Below are 18,446 nucleotides of genomic sequence, written 5' to 3'. Positions count from 1 at the left end.
AAGAGATCATACAAAATAAACTCAAAATGTGTCTTTAGTGTCCCTGAAGATAAAGAAAGATGGTCATGTCTCTCATTCACTAAAACTGAGAGCTTTTAAAGGACAGCAAGTTGTACGTTTTGAGCATGTTCTGTTCTGAGCAAGTCTTCCAGGTTGCCATTTTATAAGCAAATATCAAACACTATCCCACATGGTGTGACCTCTCTAACAGACACACACACACACACACACACACACACACACACACACACACACAGAGAGAGGCTTAAAGGAAAGCACTAATTCAACGTACAGCAGCTTAGCTTGGCCCCTGATAACCTCATAACCTAACAAAAGGCCTATCCATGCACAATGAGTCTCGCTGTGACGGATGTGGGTTAAAGTTACCTTATGCTCACATTTTAAAAGGCTGAATTAACCTTACTGACAAAATTGCCCAAGAGAAATCCTTCCTCTTCCTGTCTTTTTTTTTTTAATCAGCTCTTTGACATCTTCTGAGAGACACCATGCTCTTTTGAAGATCACAGGGATGAAATGTTTTGTCATTCAGGGGGAATTCCTGTAACACCATGTGATGAGCAAACACTTTTTGGTACATAGAGGTCCTTTTAAGCAAGCGTACAGCAGTGAATACCTCCTCTGTGGGTTTTCTTCTCCTACTTTTGCAGGCTGTTATTGGAAACCTTGGTTGCAGGCTCTGATTGTTTATTTTGTCCTCCCTTTTTTCGTGGAGACCTTCACATGACAAAGCTGTTGGTATGAGAGACAAAGCAGGCCAGAAATTCCACAGGAGGACTGCCAAGTGCCAAGACGATGGATAAGTTGCACAGCAAATTACAGTTCAGTTTGTGAAACAGCAGCGTCTAACAAAGCTTTGTTTGTACCATGAATGATCTACAGTCTAACGTAAAGGAGCAATCCACTGATTTTATAAATGAAGATCAGTTTGTTTGTCATGAGAAGTACAACAAAACCTTATCTCTTAAAAAATACATCTTTATACTACCAATGTGCAACAGCAAACATGTTTTTAAGGAAAATGTAGTTCTGCCTGGATTCATAAGGAAGGAAGTTAATTGACATATTCAGCAAAGTTGATTGTGAAAGCGTCTGTAAAATGTTCACTGAGAATGTATTTCTTTCGTTTTCCTACAATATCAACTCATAGCGACTAAAGCAAGATGAAAGTACTTAGTTCAGGGTCGCAAAAGATTGTAGTCTGTGTGTTTATACTAAAAAAAGCTCCAAGTTGACTAAAACGGAAAAGTGGCTGTGTGTAACTTCTGTGTTGTGCTGGAAGCCGGTGGTTAGTTTATGTTGGCGTACACCATTTCTAAACTAACGTTTGCTATGCTCTCTGTCAGCCGACAACGTGCTTCAAGTCACATCCTTTGGAGTGTCGTGGAAAATCCAACCCGCGTCCTTCACAAAAAAATCCACAGTCCAGCAGCATTAAACAACTTAAACAAATGGTCACAGGCTTGTGTAGGCAACCAAAAGAGACGAGAAAGGTCTCAATTTTCATGTCATCAGCTCACAAATGGCCAGTAAAAAAGTGATTAATATGTGTAAATAGCTGCAAATAGAACCACTTCAACCAAAGTGCTTTTTGATCCCTGATCAAAGTCCTGGACTTTGTACATGCAGCCATCCACCTCCAACACCTCTGTGCAGCTTGTGTGCACTACCGAAACATAATACCTTCTTCACAGGAATGAAAGTTGCCAGGAACTGGGGATCTACGATACATAATGTGCCAATAAATTATTGATTATATTGTGCATCCCCAGAAGAGGTATTTCCCTATGGAAAACTTACAATATCGGTTATTTATTGGCATTAATGAAATTACAGTTGGTGTGTTAATGTTGGTTTGCGATCTGCAGATAAACACGGAGGAGAAGGAAGAAGGAAAAGAACGGGAACAAGCGCAACATGCTGTCGTCAGGCTCATGACCTCAAACAGCTGCACCTTGGTAGAGCTACGCAGTGCAGACCATTGGGTCAATCATGTCACCGCCGGTGTGGATGTTTGCAAATGTGACTGAGATGATGACAATAGTTTTAACATAACAAGTCTTGTTAGAGCTATGCAACACTAAATCGTCCATCTTTGCTCAGTACATCTGAGCCTTTCTTACCTTCAGCTGTGCATAAACTACAATACAAAAAAACTCTTGGGCGTCTTATCTGTATTGGTCATGAGAAACAGGTGATTATCATCGATTGGTATCACTGAAAAAAATCCCTATTGTTCATCGCCATTAGGAAGATAATAATGGCAGAAATTATGTTTCCAATTAAAATGTAAATAGTCCATGTTATACTTGAAAACAACTCATTCATATGACGCGATCTGTGACCTTGTGAGAAATCAAACGTGTGTGTAGTTGTTCTGAAAGGTCACTCTGACAGGTGAGGTGCATAACTGGCTACATTATTTACAATACGTACTGGGAATAACAGCGACTTTCTCTGCTATTTTCTCACCACCACACATGCTGACCAATCACGGCATGAAGCTGGTGTTGATGTCAGATTATCGTTTCTATAAGTTACAGAAAATGTCGGAGGCGGTCGTTTTTCCCTCGTATTTTGCTGTGAAGCTCCAGAAATGTTTTGTGGACTACAAAACCTCACCCGACTTTCCATCGACAGATTATGGGGGGTGAGCAGATAATGACAAAATGTTCATTTTTGGGTGAACTTATCCATTTACCTTTTAGGAGACAGGGTTGTAGAAAGGTTGTGTGATGTCTTTTGTGGCTCTGAAGAAATAACCCTGATAACTTGGCTTTGCATTAACTATTGTCATGGTCGAGTCTGAGCAAAGGTCAGTTTTATGGCAAATAAAATATGATTAGCCAACTAAAACACTTGGTTAACGTTACATGATTGATGATGCCAGTTTGTGGTGGGTGGTGAACTCCGGTCTCCTGCAAGAGAGCTGGGCTACTACATGTCCACCCCACCTGCACCCCCTGACCTCCATAACCTTATTCTCCACCTCACTGCATATAGGGCTGTTCGTCTACTAGATAGATGCGGTATCCAGTCAGGACAATGGGCTGGTTGGATTTACAATCAATACTGACTAACAGTACATTTATTATACAGGTCAAATAACTTTATGGACATGCTATAATACTAAACACCTTTATAATTCAATTGTGGGACATTTAATGATGTATTTTATGTCGTAGAGCAAAACATGTAAATATCTTAAGCCTGTGGTGATGAAAACCAAATCAAAAACCTCATAGACTTTGAGACGAGGGATCGGATGCGCAAAAATGCTAACTGACTTCCTGGTTTTGACTACAAACTACATCGCTCTATGTTACTTTATTTATGTGCACAGTACACAAACTGTTAACTAAGTAGTTTTCTACATTTGTAAAAGCATTATAGGCATCTGCCAGTGGGCCATCATGATAAGAGTAGGCATAATGATATATTAATTCTACAGAGGAAAAGAATGAGGGCATTTATCGTTATCCGCCAACATGAGTCGGATAATATCTGCAATCAGTTATCAGCCAAAACATGCACACAAATCACAACCACTCCGGACACAGCAGCTCTTCCTCCACACAGACCTGTGAGCGTGTGCAGCAGGTGTGAAAAGGAGCCGGTGGTGTATCATATAACCTTTTGACAAGTTGCTCAACAGCAACAACAGGCCCTCCCTCCTGTTATTATTGGGTCAACAAAGTCGGGGGAATTCTTTGGGATTAGAGTGGAGTGGAGAACATGAGTGTGAGTGCCATGCGCTCGCTCACTGTGTGTCGGCCCCGAGGCCCCCCCTCCCCTCTTTGTGTTACAGCAACAGTGTTGGGGTTTGCTCCAAGGCTGGCCCGGGGTCAGAGGGGGAAACAGGCAGCCAGTCAGGCAGCCAGGCATTCTTTCTCTCTGTGCATGTGTGTGTGTGTGTGTGTGCGTGGGTGTGTGTGTGTGTGTGTGGCTGCAGCCCACTCTGTGCTCTTTGACTCCACTGGCCTTATAAGGCATCCAGTGCCATGGCAACGGCAGGGCTTGAATAGCAGTGTCAAATCCCTCAGCACACAGACACACGCTCACTCTCCCTAAAGGAGGGAGTGAGGCACAGACACAGAGAGGGGATTGAGAGGAGCAGCAGAGGAGGATATCTCTCTCCGCCGCTCTACACTGCTGCGGCGTCTGGCTTTCACTAGAAGGTCCGTGACCGTGTTTTTCCTGCGCTTGTTTGCCTAATTTATTCCTGCCGGGGCCAACAGAAAGAAAGAAAGGAAGGAGGAGAAGGGGAAAAAAAGGACGGGCAGAATAGTAAAGAGTGCAACAGTACACCCTGACTTGCTGACAGGGAATGTAGAGAGGTTCTGGCCTCTGGTTGTTACTGCTGGATGGACAAGCACTGACAAAGCAAGAGAAGGAAGAGAGAGGCAACACTTTGTGGAGCTCTGCAGAGAGAGAGGGGGATATTTCTCAACTCTGCTTTTGTTTTGGCTTGTTGTTTTTTTTCTGTGACATTTGAGCCTCTGACACGACAGGCTGTGAAGAGTTGGAGGAGCCGCAAGAAAACATCATTTCACCACAGACACAGAAGAGGAGGACTTGTCTCATGAGAGAAAGGAGAAGTATCTTTCTCAACACTTCTTTTTGCTTAAGTGTCAAGTGTGGAATACGTTTCAGCCGGCTCTGTTTGGCTGCGGTCGTCTCCTCTCACAATACCAAAGAAAGAAACAAAATCCAAGTTCCAAAACTCCCCATGAGTGTTTTTTTCTCATTTTTACTCTTCATCACTATCACCTCTGCCTCAGTAACAGGCCTGACAAGTCAAGAGTGAGTCTGGACTCGAACTGCCTCAGATCAGCAGATAACACCTCCACGCAGCAGGAACTGGTTGGACGAGTTTATAAGTTGGAGCAGAGGGCAGGGCACTTTAACCCTGCTCTAAGGGGAGCTGTGTGTTATTTTCCTCCCACTTGCTTGTTCTTTTGAGAGAAAGTCGTGCGCTGAGAGAGGGGCAGAGCTTCTTTTACATTCGGAGAGCGACTTTGTTTTGTCCCTCTTCACCACGCTGAGGGGATAGGTGAGGTGCGATTTTTATACTACTTCTTCCGGGGGTGTGGGGGAGAGAGAGAAAGTGAGAGGGAGGGAGAAAGAGAGAAGGAGTCAAAGTGTAATTTATTGTTTCCTGTGAAAAGAGCAAGGCGGCACCCTTTTCTCCTGCCTGAACTCTGAACCACTCAGTGAGTGTCTGAAGTTTTCTCAGACCTCGGGAGCCATTGATCAGAGGTCAGGGCAGCGAGCACAAGGGGTGAAAGACAAGAGCGGAGAGATTAAAGAAGAGAGAGAAAACAGCACCGGGAAGGACCTCTAGGTCATAACAACCAGACGGCAAAGGGGAGAAAGGTCAACGCAAGGGAGTCGACTTTTTATCTCACTCATCGGACAAAACCTGCCTTTTATACAAACCTGGATCCACTGTTTTCGTCTTCTGGAGTCAGTTTCTAGACTTTAAGGTTAGCTGGACGTTGGGGGACCGGGCGGGTCTGTGTATGATCCACTCACAGGACTGCGCGTCTCAGAGAATATGGCCATGGTGAGCGGGGGTTGGGGCAACCCCAACGGGGACACTAATGGACTGGGGGAGAAGGCTTACCTGAGGAGGGAGGAAGAGGACGTCTCGCCTCAGGCCGGGAGCAGCGATGTGGACGTCGGGGACGAGGACAAGGCCTGCGTGGTGGACTGTGTGGTGTGCGGGGACAAGTCCAGCGGAAAGCACTACGGCGTGTTCACCTGCGAGGGCTGCAAGAGCTTCTTTAAGAGGAGCATCAGACGAAGCCTCAACTACTCCTGCAGGTGAGGGCTGCTGGGAAATCTGACTGATTTTGCTGATAATTTGAACACACGTTTCATTTACTTTGCTCACTGTTTTTATTGAACTATATTGTCTTTTTGTTGACAATCTACTTGACATTTTACTTAGCATTGAATAGTTGTTTTTTAACACACTATAAGGCAGTTCTGCTACGATGATATAGGTGTTTATTAAAGGTGCACTATGTTGTTAAACAAACTAAATAAACAAACTCTATTTGTTTTCATGACTGAGTAAACTGAATAGACAAACTGACCTTAAAGGACGACACAGTTTCATACTGTTTTACTTTGTTTATATGTGGCGGACCCTGCCACCTTTCTAGCTTCTGTTCTGGGGACCTTATTTTCCTCTGAGAACAGCTTGTTTATTCAGATATGGATAAGATAAATATTCTGAGTTTGTGTTATTACCTCATTGATATTGTAAATATAAAAATTCTGCAGTTTGCATTTCTTCTCCAAAACAACATAGTGCCCCTTTAATCTATTTGTGAACAATTATAACTTTTGTGGGCAATCACAGGTGTATAGACATTTAATGACAATAAAGTAAAATACAATTGTGATAATATAAGATGTGTCTTTATAAGAGAAGTTGGTAGATATTGTACAATAATGTCATTCTTTCTGCTTATAGCTCGAGCCCGACTGATACTCGATTGTTTTTTATTTTAGGGAACAACACATCCTGATATCTATATATCGGCCAATATACGTATATAGATGCACATTTTTTTGCAATAATTCTTTAAATGTGGCTATCAAACACTTGTGTCGAAGATATAATGTCAGTGAAGGAGGATATTTTGCAGTTACAGTAAACTGTATTGTCCAGAATGACAGCTGCGAACTGAAACAATAAACTTCACTGAAATTTTAATTTTAAATGACCCCAAGCATCTTTTCTGCTTTGTGATCTGTAAAAAGAAATGTTTTCATATCGGCGGTATAAAATCAACATATCAGTCGGCATTATGCTCTGTTATAAACACTTATAAATGATATATAGTGCTTCTGAATGCTGTGTATAAATGTGTGTGTGGAGGGGGGTTAAAGTAGGTGCAACCATCTATGTATATAAGCTGTTATATAGGCAGTCACATTCATGAAGCAGATAGCATTTCTCACTCCAGAATATGTTCTCAACCTTGGATACGTCTCACAAACAGCCCACGGGGAAAAAAAGAAAAGAAATGAAGGGCCTGAAGGTCAGTCATGTGAGGATGGATTGCTTGAGAAGGTCAACATTCCCATTATTCTTCACCACCAGAACACAACGTAGCAACTCAATTCTCTGCTCTTACTAAGACATACTCTCAGCCCCTGAATACAGTTATTATTTCCACATAATAATGCATAACTCTACATGGAAGGTGTCTTTTAAATTTGTCGTGTCCAGGACTGAAAAGGACTCTCTCTCTTTCTCGCTTGCTCTCTTTGTGAAACGTTGGCAGACCTCGTCCTGCTGTAAAAGGCAACACAAGGGCGTATAGGGCCGATGATTTACAAAGGTCATAGCCTTGATAGCTTTTCAGCCACGCCAGCTCGCACAGTTCACTCATCACAGGGGTCAGTGAGAGGGGGGGGGGGGGGGGACTCTTTTCCTTCATGGAAACTCACCTTATCTTTTCTTTCCTTTGTGCAGATCCAATCGAGAATGCCAAATCGACCAGCATCACCGCAACCAGTGCCAATACTGTCGTCTGAAGAAATGTTTCCGTGTTGGAATGCGCAAAGAAGGTATGAAAACTCTGTCATCCATGAGCACAGCAGGCAAAAGCATTTTTTTTTTTAAACAGACATATGAATCACTGCTAAAGAAGAAAAGTCTAAGACCTAACTACGTCATTTCCATGGGAACAAACCTATAACTCTGTAGTTCCCCTCATCTCTATGGACCTTTTTAGCTCAATATTTAGTTTTTTTCACAGCACACAACTGAACTGTTTGGGTTCACTGTCATTTGCCATGTTTCCAGAAGCAACACGCATCTGTTTTTTAATAATACAGTGCCGCAGGAATGGTGGGCTTTTGGTTAGATGCCTGAAATAAGGTTGGCGGTTACCACAAGCTTAGGATATTTTCACGTCATGTTCTATGATAAAATATATGTCAGTAAATACCCCAAGTTTGAATGAATGTGTACATGTCTTAAAAACGGCGGCGGCTAACAGGTTGCCGGGGAGATTCAACGTCATCACACCGAACACGGAGAATCATCTACTCACTAGTCGGTATTGACAGGCCGACTTTAGTCGCAAACTATTCTAACTCAGCTTTACAACTTGTAGATTGATGAATTTATAGTAAAGAGTCGTTGTGACGTTGATTCGATGCGAAAATGATGTAGTTTGTTTAAAGCCTAACATTAGCTTTTTACTTTGGGCGATTAAATTTACGCTTCAATAATCATAAAAGTGCTGTTTATTTGTAAAGTTATCTTGCTGAGCAAAACGTACAATGATTCAAAATCCAATCAAAAAATCTCATTGGCTTTTTGTCGAGGGAACCGCTCACTTCCGGGCTAGCCTACAAAAATACATTTTAAAGTTCTGATAAATCCATTATACTGCCTGGTAAAGACCAAACACGGGGTAGAGACAGTTAGCAACTAATAGGTGAACATGATGGAGCATTTAGCAACTAAAAAGCCAGATCTAGGTGCTGTATCGTAGTCAACTGGCCTGGAGTTGCAGGCTTTTACACTCCGTGACCTTACAGAGTCATGAAGGACATGTGTGAGCTCTGAGTTTCAGAGTCGTTAGGGCCACTTGTGGGTCGTTGGTCAAACCAGCCTTCATGGGGGTTGCTAGGGCTAGGTGAGCCCAGGTGTGAATGGTTGTTAAGCTGTCTGGGGAGAGAACTCAGTACAGCATTGTAGGTGGGTGTTAAGTAATGTCGTAGGCCACCTCCTCTGTTCAAAGACGGTCGTTCCAGTTTGACATAGATGGAGGTGGCATAAGACAGTTAGTTAGAAGTGAAGAAGCCTCTTGGATGAGAGGTGAAACATCTTCAAGAAGCTGAAACAAGTCCAGTTGCCTACGATACACCACCTAGATGTACCATGACCTGGATGACTGAGAACCTTCAATCAATAAAAAGCCAGATGTTTCCATCAAGAGTTGGTGGAGACCAAAACAGAGCAAAAAAAAGGTGTGAATATTGGACTTCAATTCATCTGGTGGACAGTAATTTGATCCTGCATGAATACTTATGCTGCTCCGTAACTGCTGGATGTGTAAATAAGCAACTGATCATGAACATATTGGCCGTAGCATCTTAAAAGATGATAATACTGCATGTCAGTCATGTCTGTTTAGAGCTTGTTGTGCTGCCCCCAAGTGGCCAAAATAAATAAATAAATCATTGAACATCAGTTTAATTAAATAGAAAAAGTAGAAACCACGTAAACATACACTTTTAAAAGTTAGAGTGCTGCCGTTTAAATTTTACTGAAGAAAAGAACATTTTCATTTATTTTCACCTCTGCCAAGGAGGCTTTGTTTTCACCTGTGTCAGTCTTTTGGGTTCATTTGTCAGCAGGATTACACAAAAACTACTGAACAGATTTTCATGAAGCTTGGATGGAGGATGGGTCTTGGCCCAGAGTAGACCCCATTAACTTTTGGTGCAGATCCAGATAAACTGTCTTTAACATTGCAAGTGTAGACATTTTTTTCTTTACATGTTTGTTAATTTCTCAGTGAATAACGCATGAATCTTGATGGATCCAAATAAAAAAAGGTGATGTAGTGGATTTAAATATCTCTTATTTGATATTTGATTAGATTGAATAAAAGGGAACTGCTGGGCCTTGGCAGAGGTATACGCTCTACTGAGTGCCATTCTAGTTACTTGTGTAATGTAAACTCTAAGCAGCATTTTAATGTTGTAGGATAGTTAAATCCTGACTTATTTATATCACAGTTACAAAGTAATCACATTTTTCATATAATATATTCTGAAAAACAGTCAAATAAATATAGTGGAGTGCAAAAACATATCAAAAGCACCACATTTCCCCCTGAAACATAGCAGACTAATGCATCATAAAATGGAAATGCACTGACATTTAAACTAATCACATCCTCTCCTTTACATACTAACAAGCACTGTGATTCACGTACAAACACTCAAAGCAAAGCAAAGCAAACCCACAAATGCACAAATACCCAGAAACACACATACAGAAACATAAATACCAGAAATTGGTAGTTTGCTGAGAAAGTGCTTGCTTCAACAGAAACAGGCTGACATTTACCAGTGATCGCAGCACAATATTTATACTGTCAACCAAAGCATGTTTTCACGGCGGTGCTCGACTCCCTGCAGCTGTTGAGCTCCAGGGACGACGGGGCCGACTAGAGGCGACCATGTTGGATTTGCATAACAGACACAAGCAAGTTGACGAGGTGACTCAGTCTTCTGCTCCGTCAAACCTCACTGAAATGTCTCCATTGAAAACTATATATATCCATTTAATTACAGTTATGATTAGCTTAATTTCTGCGAGGTTGATTAGTAGTAAGAAGAGATGACCCCCATTTCCCCTGGCGTAATTATTTTCATTTAATTTCCTCATTAGCACATCACAAACTATTTCAAACCCATTTGTAATTGTATTCTAGTCAGCTATTACCTAACCGTGCTTGTATTTCAGTCTGTGTCAGTGGATACCACGAGCTGTCCCATACATAATGTGCACTGAGGTGACAGTATGTCAGGGGTTATATTGGGACTGGTTATTAATGAACCATGCTGACTGTGGCCGTGACGCAGGTTGAACTGTTTCCACATTACCTGGAAATGTCTTTTTCACCTTTAACCCAGTCAGGGAGGCACAAAGTCACGGCTTCAACTGAGATTTTGCCATTGGAATTTTTTTACTACAGTACATTTACTACAATTTAAAACAACACGTATTGTTCTTTGTGCACTTGCACTTTTGGTGTTTATCATTAAAACAATGACCTAACATCATCAACAGAAAGTGAAAAAACAACAGTGTGTGTCAAAGACATCTATATACTGTACAGAGGTATCCACTGAAGTTAGCATGCTAACCTGCTAGCCCTGGCTTGTCCTGTCTCCTCATACCATGAGTTTGCTGCTTAGTCTAAGTCAATAAAATTTACTCACAAAATAACAACAAATGAGAAATATTTGCACCTTTTTTTCTCACTAAACAAAAAATTAAATCCTACACTGTCTGAATTTAAGTTTCTCTCTACGGCCTAGTCCACTTTTACACAGGTATCATTAGAAACAGGGTTAGATATCTCCGTTCAGAAGAGCATTTTAGCACAGTTTCAGAAATAATCTCTTTTTGTCTCTCTTTTCTCTCCATCATTGTTTTATCATCGACTGTTTGTGTCTTTCTTAATATAAAGTTGAATAATAAAACAGCCATTCCATCACCGTACAAACTAAAACATTCCAATATCATAACACGTACTCTGATGTCACATTTGCCAGTGATGCTACAAACACTGATAAATGTATTTGTCTCCAAAAATGAGTTTCTGAATATCTTCACCATGGAAGGAGTTTTCCAAAAGGTCCGTTTTCAGAGACCTTAAACCAAAACACAGAAAAAAGCTTCATTTTAAGAAATACCTGTGTGTGTGGACAGGGCCTTTGACGAGCCTTTGTTAACTCTTTGTAAAACACACTTCATTTGAACTTGACATAAACAAAAACAAACTCAAAGCCAACAGGCTTGGGTTTGGTCAAATAAATCCTCAATTCACTGAGTAAGATGTGAAAATATTCCAGCTCTACAGACCGTTTTCGCTCTTTGCTGATGCACACCTCTCTTTCCCCGCCTGCCGTGTCTTGTTGTCCCAGCCGTCATAGCCCTGATCGGAGCCGCTATAAATCACCTCTGTACTGTATCCACTGTCTTCAAACTGACCTCTGTCGCAGCTAGTTCCCCCTTCAAACTCTGGCCTTTCTTGCAAATTAGACCTGTAAACAAATACATTTTGGATATATTGCATGTCAAGAGAGAGACCATTGTGGCATCTTTCAGCTTAATGTTTTGGTTTTTCGGCGCACAACAACAATGTTTTGGTTCGCTCTCATTAGCCATGTTTCCAGAAGCAAAAGACAAAGCAAAAGCTCTGATAAATCCATTGTACACTGCCTGGCAAACACCTAATAGTGAAGCATTTAGCAGCTAAAAAAACAGACATTTCTGTCAGGGGTTGGCGGAGACCAAAACAGAGCCAAAAGAGTGAATATTGGACATTCTTCTTCTTCTTCTTCTATCTTGTACTCATCTTTTTTTTCCTCTCAGAAAAACTATCCTGTATTGGTTGAGAAAAATGTCCTTCCTCTTAAGTACTGCTAAATCATTAGGATATCTATAGAAAAGAGAGCTGAAAACATGTTTTTGTGCAAGGTTGTTTTCACAGAACAGCGATAATGTGTCTTCTATGAGTTTCGATGATGATGAGGACAAAAGGCTCTATGTTCTGTTACATGTTACTCAGGTTGTTAATTGATTTTTTTGCGACCTTCCAATCACTACTCAAACTAAAAGCTGTAATTTCCTGAGTTGTTGAATCAAAAGCGTAGAGAACCACAGAACACAGTAGGAGGAGGAGGAGGAGGACAAACCACCACCAAGGCTGCACAATCCACCAAATGTAATATTTCTTTCAATAATAAAGGATGTGAACTTTAATCAAAATGCAATTAGAGGTCACCATTTTGTGATACACAAGCCATGTGTATTTCAAGTGGGTGCATGAGATAATAGTGAAATTAATAAATAATGGTGGTCGAGGATATGTACTTTGGTTCCTCCTTTAGTCATTTTTTTTTAAACAAATCAGCCAAGATCACTTGGCTGAAAGTGAGTCAATGGATTTTATTCCTTGGAATTTCAGAGAAAGTTGAAATGTCTCCTCCAACATCTTCCAAACATCAACAAGCATCTGCCATTTCTCAGACAGTGCATCTGATTCTCATTCTGTTCTCTCCTCTCTCTCTGCAGCCGTCCAGCGGGGCCGAATTCCTCCATCTCACCCTGGTATCAGTCCAAACTCGATGGCGGGTGGGGTTGGAGGGGCGGTGCCAGGTCACATCGGGGCGGACTACTTCAACGGGCAGCCGGTGTCAGAGCTCATCTCCCAGCTCCTCCGGGCTGAGCCGTACCCCAACAGCCGCTACGGGGCCCCGTACAGTCAGGCACAGATGCAGACGTCTGCGAGCGGAGGCTCCGTCATGGGCATCGACAGCATCTGTGAGCTTGCTGCCCGGCTCCTCTTCAGCACCATCGAGTGGGCCAGAAACATCCCATACTTCCCAGAACTGCCTGTCTCAGAGCAGGTCAGCCAAGACATACAGTCCCTTTTCTTTTCTTTTCTTTTCTTTTCTTTTCTTTTCTTTTCTTTTCTTTTCTTTTCTTTTCTTTTCTTTTCACTTGTAACTCTTGTCCTTCTCCTACTACATAAAAACACAGGTGGCGCTGCTGAGGCTGAGCTGGAGCGAGCTCTTCATCCTGAACGCGGCTCAGTCTGCTCTGCCCATACACATGGCTCCTCTGCTGGCAGCTGCTGGGTTTCACTCGTCGCCCATGTCCGCTGAGCGCGTGGTGTCCTTCATGGACCAGGTCAGGGTTTTCCAGGACCAGGTGGACAAGCTGAACAGGCTGCAGGTGGACACGGCCGAGTACAGCTGCCTCAAAGCCATCGCACTCTTCTCACCAGGTGGGTTTGGTTAGTTTTTACAAGGTTATCTGAGTGGTGAAAACTGCTGTAACTTGATGTCGTGACTGGTCACCGAGTGTCTTTATAGAAAACAAAACAAAACTGTCTGTGTGAGGTGTCAGACAGGGTTCAAGTTTATGAGACAGTAAGACATTAAATCTCCACCAGCTCAAAGAATCCTTTGATTTGACTGACTGTGACCTCTGACCTCACTGAAGGGGCACAATCAAGTGATTGATACCACTTCACAAGTCAATTAAAACGTCCACTGTGTAAGATTTAGCAGGATTTAGTTGGCAGAAATGTAAATAATGATAATATTTATGTTTCCATTAGTGTATAATGAGCTGAAACTGGGAATCATTGTGTTTTTGCTACCTTAGAGTCTTCCACAGAGTCCACCATGTTGCACCGCCAACAAAGCAGCAGTAAAATAAAAAATGTGACAAAATCCTCTGTCTATGCCTTACAGATGCATGTGGTCTAACTGACCCGGCCCACGTGGAGTCCCTGCAGGAGAAGGCCCAGGTGGCCCTGACAGAGTACGAGAGGTTGCAGTATCCCAACCAGCCTCAACGCTTCGGCCGTTTACTGCTGCGCCTCCCGGCTCTGCGCGCCGTGCCGGCCAACCTCATCTCCCAGCTCTTCTTCATGCGTCTGGTGGGCAAGACACCGATCGAGACGCTGATCCGAGACATGCAGCTATCAGGAAGCTCCATCAGCTGGCCCTACGCACCGGGACAGTGAACCCGCTGACTCCAGAGTGAGACAGGCCGAGATCAGATTGGGGGGAATCAGAGCTCAAGAAGATTACATAAAAGTACAAACTGAATGTTATGAATACAAACCGGGATCTCACAAGTATAGGGTCCTTGTTTGTGAACGTAGCTTTTTTCCACCTCAGCTCTGCAAAGTTCGGAGGAAGTCACACCAAAGCTGCTTTCAGGGAAACAAAAATGTGTAACTATCTTTAAATATATGTTTGCAGCACTTGTCAGTTGTGCTCTGACCTCCTTCTGATCTCTCTCCGTCTCATTCTGGACAAAAACAACAGGGCTTTAGTTAAATTGCAGACTCTAACATGAGGCCATGTGCCTGTACTACCTCCTCCCACATCACCCCTATTGTGACTCAGTTTGAACCCAGTCTCTGTGTGTTTTCCCTCTAAATGAAGCCATATCAGTGCCACTCTCACAGGCCGACGGTGGCAGCTTCAGAGCTTTAATTGTCACAAGTAGGACATGTTGTGCAGATCATACCTAAAGTTGTGTCATGTTTGATATGTGCGACAAAATATCAAACTTTGTTACCAAATATATCTATGATGACTGCAAAGTGTCACCTTGTACAGCATTAAAACAAAGAAGAGATGTGGGCATTGTATTGTATAGTGTACTATTTGAAGCACTGCGTATACAAGAGCAGACATTTTGTATGTTTTGAAGAATTGTTCAAAATTTTGGGGATGTGTTTATTTGCTTTCTTGCAGATTTAGACAAGAAAATTGAACCCGTTACACGTCTGTACAAGCACGTTATAGGGGTGCGGCGATATCATGACATTCGCGATAACCGTGATGTTAAAAAAATGAAATATTGATATTGTGTTAATAATACACATATGATAATATCATGTGAATTATCCAGGAAAATTAGACCTTCTGAGTCTTTTGTTTGAGTTCATCTGGTTGCCTTTTCACCATTAATGGAGTGTAATTTTTCTCTTTTTTTACAGTTATAGTTACAGACCCTCTCCACCTCCCTACACTTGTATTTTACCGGCATTTATTTGCCAAAAAAGAGCCAAAACACACAGTAAACAAAGTTAAAGATGGATTCGATTGCTAGCATTTTCCCCCAAAAAAGTTATAGATATCACAGTAATATCATTATAGTGAATTCTTCTGGCCACGATAATCGGGTACTAAGAAAACTTATATTGTGATAGCTGTAGCGTGTTACCTAGCTTAGCATAAAGACTGGAAACAAAGGGAAACAGCTAGCCTGACTCTGTCCAAAGGAATCTAAATCTGCCTAAAGGTCACTTAGTAACAACTTATATCTTGTTTTTTTAAAGTGACTCCTTACTGTTTGCAACAGCTCCCAGCCAAACAAGCCCAACAAGATGTTGACATGACAAAATTGTTAATTTGAAATTTTTCCAGGTGCTGATTGGTGTTTTTTGTTACTGTTTTTGTTACCTGGAGCCAGGCTAGCTGTTTCCAGTTGCAATGCAATGCTAAGCTAAGAAGCACCTGGTTCCAGCTTCCCAGACAGCACTCATAGACACCATCTTGTAGATGTTGTAGTTACGTTGGAACGAAAAGACAAATAAGCAAATGCTCCCCGTACTACGTCTTTCCAACGTAACTCACACCGACATCTGCAAGACATCCAAAATCTAAGACCAAATATAGGCTAGTCTTATATCACGCTAACAATACAATATCGATATAATGTCCAGCCCTCCTCTGTACGCAAGGAAGTGGATAACTATTTCCCAAATTTTTGTGCAACTCTTCAATATAGTACATTATACAATAATGTTCCTGCAGCAGAAAGTGGAGGTGAATGTACTCAAACACACCCTGGCTCCTCAGACAGTCACATCCCTGTCTAACATTATTACCTCATGTTTTATACATCCAAGACAAAGATTGTGTGTTCATGTGCTAAAGATAAACATAAAGGGATCAACGTATCACAGAAACCATAAACAGTAACAATATTTCCCCTTTTGACCTGTTTGTCCACCTGACTTTGGCCAAAATATATTTGAGAATGTTTTGAAAGTTAATGCTTGAAAGTTTGAGCTGAGATTGTTTCCTCTGCTTTGTTCATTTTGCTGATTTTTTTTTTTTCCGTCACATTCATGGTTCCCCTTTGAAAGATGTGTGTTAGCGTGGCGTAACAGACAGAGGTCACTTTCAGATGATTATGCTTATGTAAGGTACTGTTGTAAAGGTTATGGTGTTTGTTGGTACTGAGATAAAGGGTACTAGAAGTCACATTCATGTGTGTTATTGCCATTAACTGCAGCTGAATGTGACAAATGTGTTTCTTGCCAAATTAACTGACTGAAAGAAATGACAATGTGGAGTTGTGGAAATGTCTGTTTGTGGTCTGAGTTTTTTTAATTTTAAAAAAGCAAAGATGGACATGATATCCCCGATGCTGTCGAACACCGTCATCAAAAGCTCGTCACGCTGTCCTTGAATCACTTTGTGTTATTTGTTGGAATATAAACTGTACTGATTTGACTGTGTAGCTTTATGTTGAAAAGAAGCATGTTTCTATGATCATGCCAAACGTAAAAATGCAAAAGAAGTTCGTATGGCTGACTGGTTATTTTTGCATTACTAGAAATAAAAGTATGCACATTCCTTCCGTGGATGACTTGAGTATCTGAGACATTGAAAGGCACTGCACACACATCTGTAAAAATCAGAGACACTGACAGTCATTTTCATGTAAACACTGCAAAAACTCAAATTCTTATATTTGTCTAATCAAAATACACAACTACAATGTGACATTTCAGTGAGTTATAAGGACTGTCTTCATTTTTCTTGTAACTTCAGCAATTAGTCTGTTAACTGGTAATTTAATTAACAGACAATCTGACAGCAACTTTGGTCATCAATTAATTGTTTAATTTGTTTAATCAAGCAAAAAAAGAAAAAAAGCCAACTATTTGCTAGCTCTTAAAAGCTTTGAAGCAGTCTTATTACATCTTAATGAATTTCATTTAAATTCTCTTTCCAAGATCCAAGAACTCTTCTGGCAAAAAGGTTAAAAGCCTTGTATTTACATGACCTTTTCTTTTTGTCGAAATTCTCAAAAAAACTGACAATGAATGTTAGACAAGAAGTCAGTTTAGAGCATGCTTTCAGTTTGTATGTTCAAGAGATGTACTTAACAAAGTTATGTTTAAGTATACTTTGTTTATACCTACAATTATACAGAAGAGTCTAAGTATATTTGGCTAATATTTTCACTTCACTACTCTTACCTAAAGATTACTTAAAGTATACTTTCAAGAAATAAAATGTGGATAAGTGTTACATAACTAGTAAACTATATGCAAGTTTACTCGCAGTAACTAAAAAGTATATAACCAGTACCTGTAACTTCACTGATAGTATAGTTCACAGAGTAGTTGGAGTACAAAATAAAGCTAGTTGTGTCCTCAAACTTAACTAGTCTTACTCAAAGTATATTCAGAATTATACTTTTATAAACTAAAAGCTGGGCCCATGTAGTCCCAAGAAGTATTGAAGTAGTACACTTGCAAGTATACTACTAGTACAGGGATATTAGTGTTTATTCTGCTTTCTTTATGTGAGGTTTAATTGGTAGTGACGATCGAAAGTTAGACTGTGATCGATGTTTTGTCACATCAACTTCAAAAGGATACCAGTATGGATTTTTTTGTAAGCCAACTGAAAAACAGTTAAAAATGACACATACTGTGTACAATGACGCCAGTAAACTGCTCTAGTAAAATGTTTTCAGAGCAGTTAACCAAAAGAGGGCAGCAGCAGCTTACACTGAGCTGACTGTGATTGGATCAGCAGTGCTGCTGCTCTCCCTGCTGGACGCTCACTGCAGATGCACCTAGCTGCAGATTTCTCCAAAGCGAGGAACCTACAAAAGAAGGAAGGGTCATTAAGTCACCGAATCTCGCTTTGGGCCAGACTGTGGTGTCAGCTGTATTGAAGTCTATGAGAAAAGCATTGACAAACACACTTCAACCCAACATATCTACGCCGTATGACTTCTGATGAAGAAATGCCTCCAGAAAATGAAAGAACACACTTCAGAGAGGTTAACAACTAATTTTTTTATCGACACGTTGTTCCTTTCC

The 18,446-nt window shown here is 41.2% G+C and overlaps 1 protein-coding gene across 1 annotated transcript; it reads left to right on the top strand.

Moving 5' to 3' along the window:
- The first annotated feature begins 4,149 nt into the window (after positions 1-4,149).
- LOC141004583 (nuclear receptor subfamily 2 group F member 6-like) lies at positions 4,150-16,962 on the top strand. Its single transcript, XM_073476160.1, has 5 exons — positions 4,150-5,844; positions 7,511-7,605; positions 12,866-13,200; positions 13,334-13,580; positions 14,053-16,962. The coding sequence occupies exons 1-5, from the start codon at positions 5,576-5,578 to the stop codon at positions 14,325-14,327; spliced, it is 1,221 nt and encodes a 406-aa protein (XP_073332261.1). The 5' UTR covers positions 4,150-5,575; the 3' UTR covers positions 14,328-16,962.
- The last annotated feature ends 1,484 nt before the right edge of the window (positions 16,963-18,446 follow it).

The sequence above is a fragment of the Pagrus major genome, chromosome 11 (assembly GCF_040436345.1).
Source record: "Pagrus major chromosome 11, Pma_NU_1.0".
NCBI lineage: Eukaryota > Metazoa > Chordata > Actinopteri > Spariformes > Sparidae > Pagrus > Pagrus major.
This window is presented reverse-complemented; position numbering and strand designations above follow the sequence as displayed.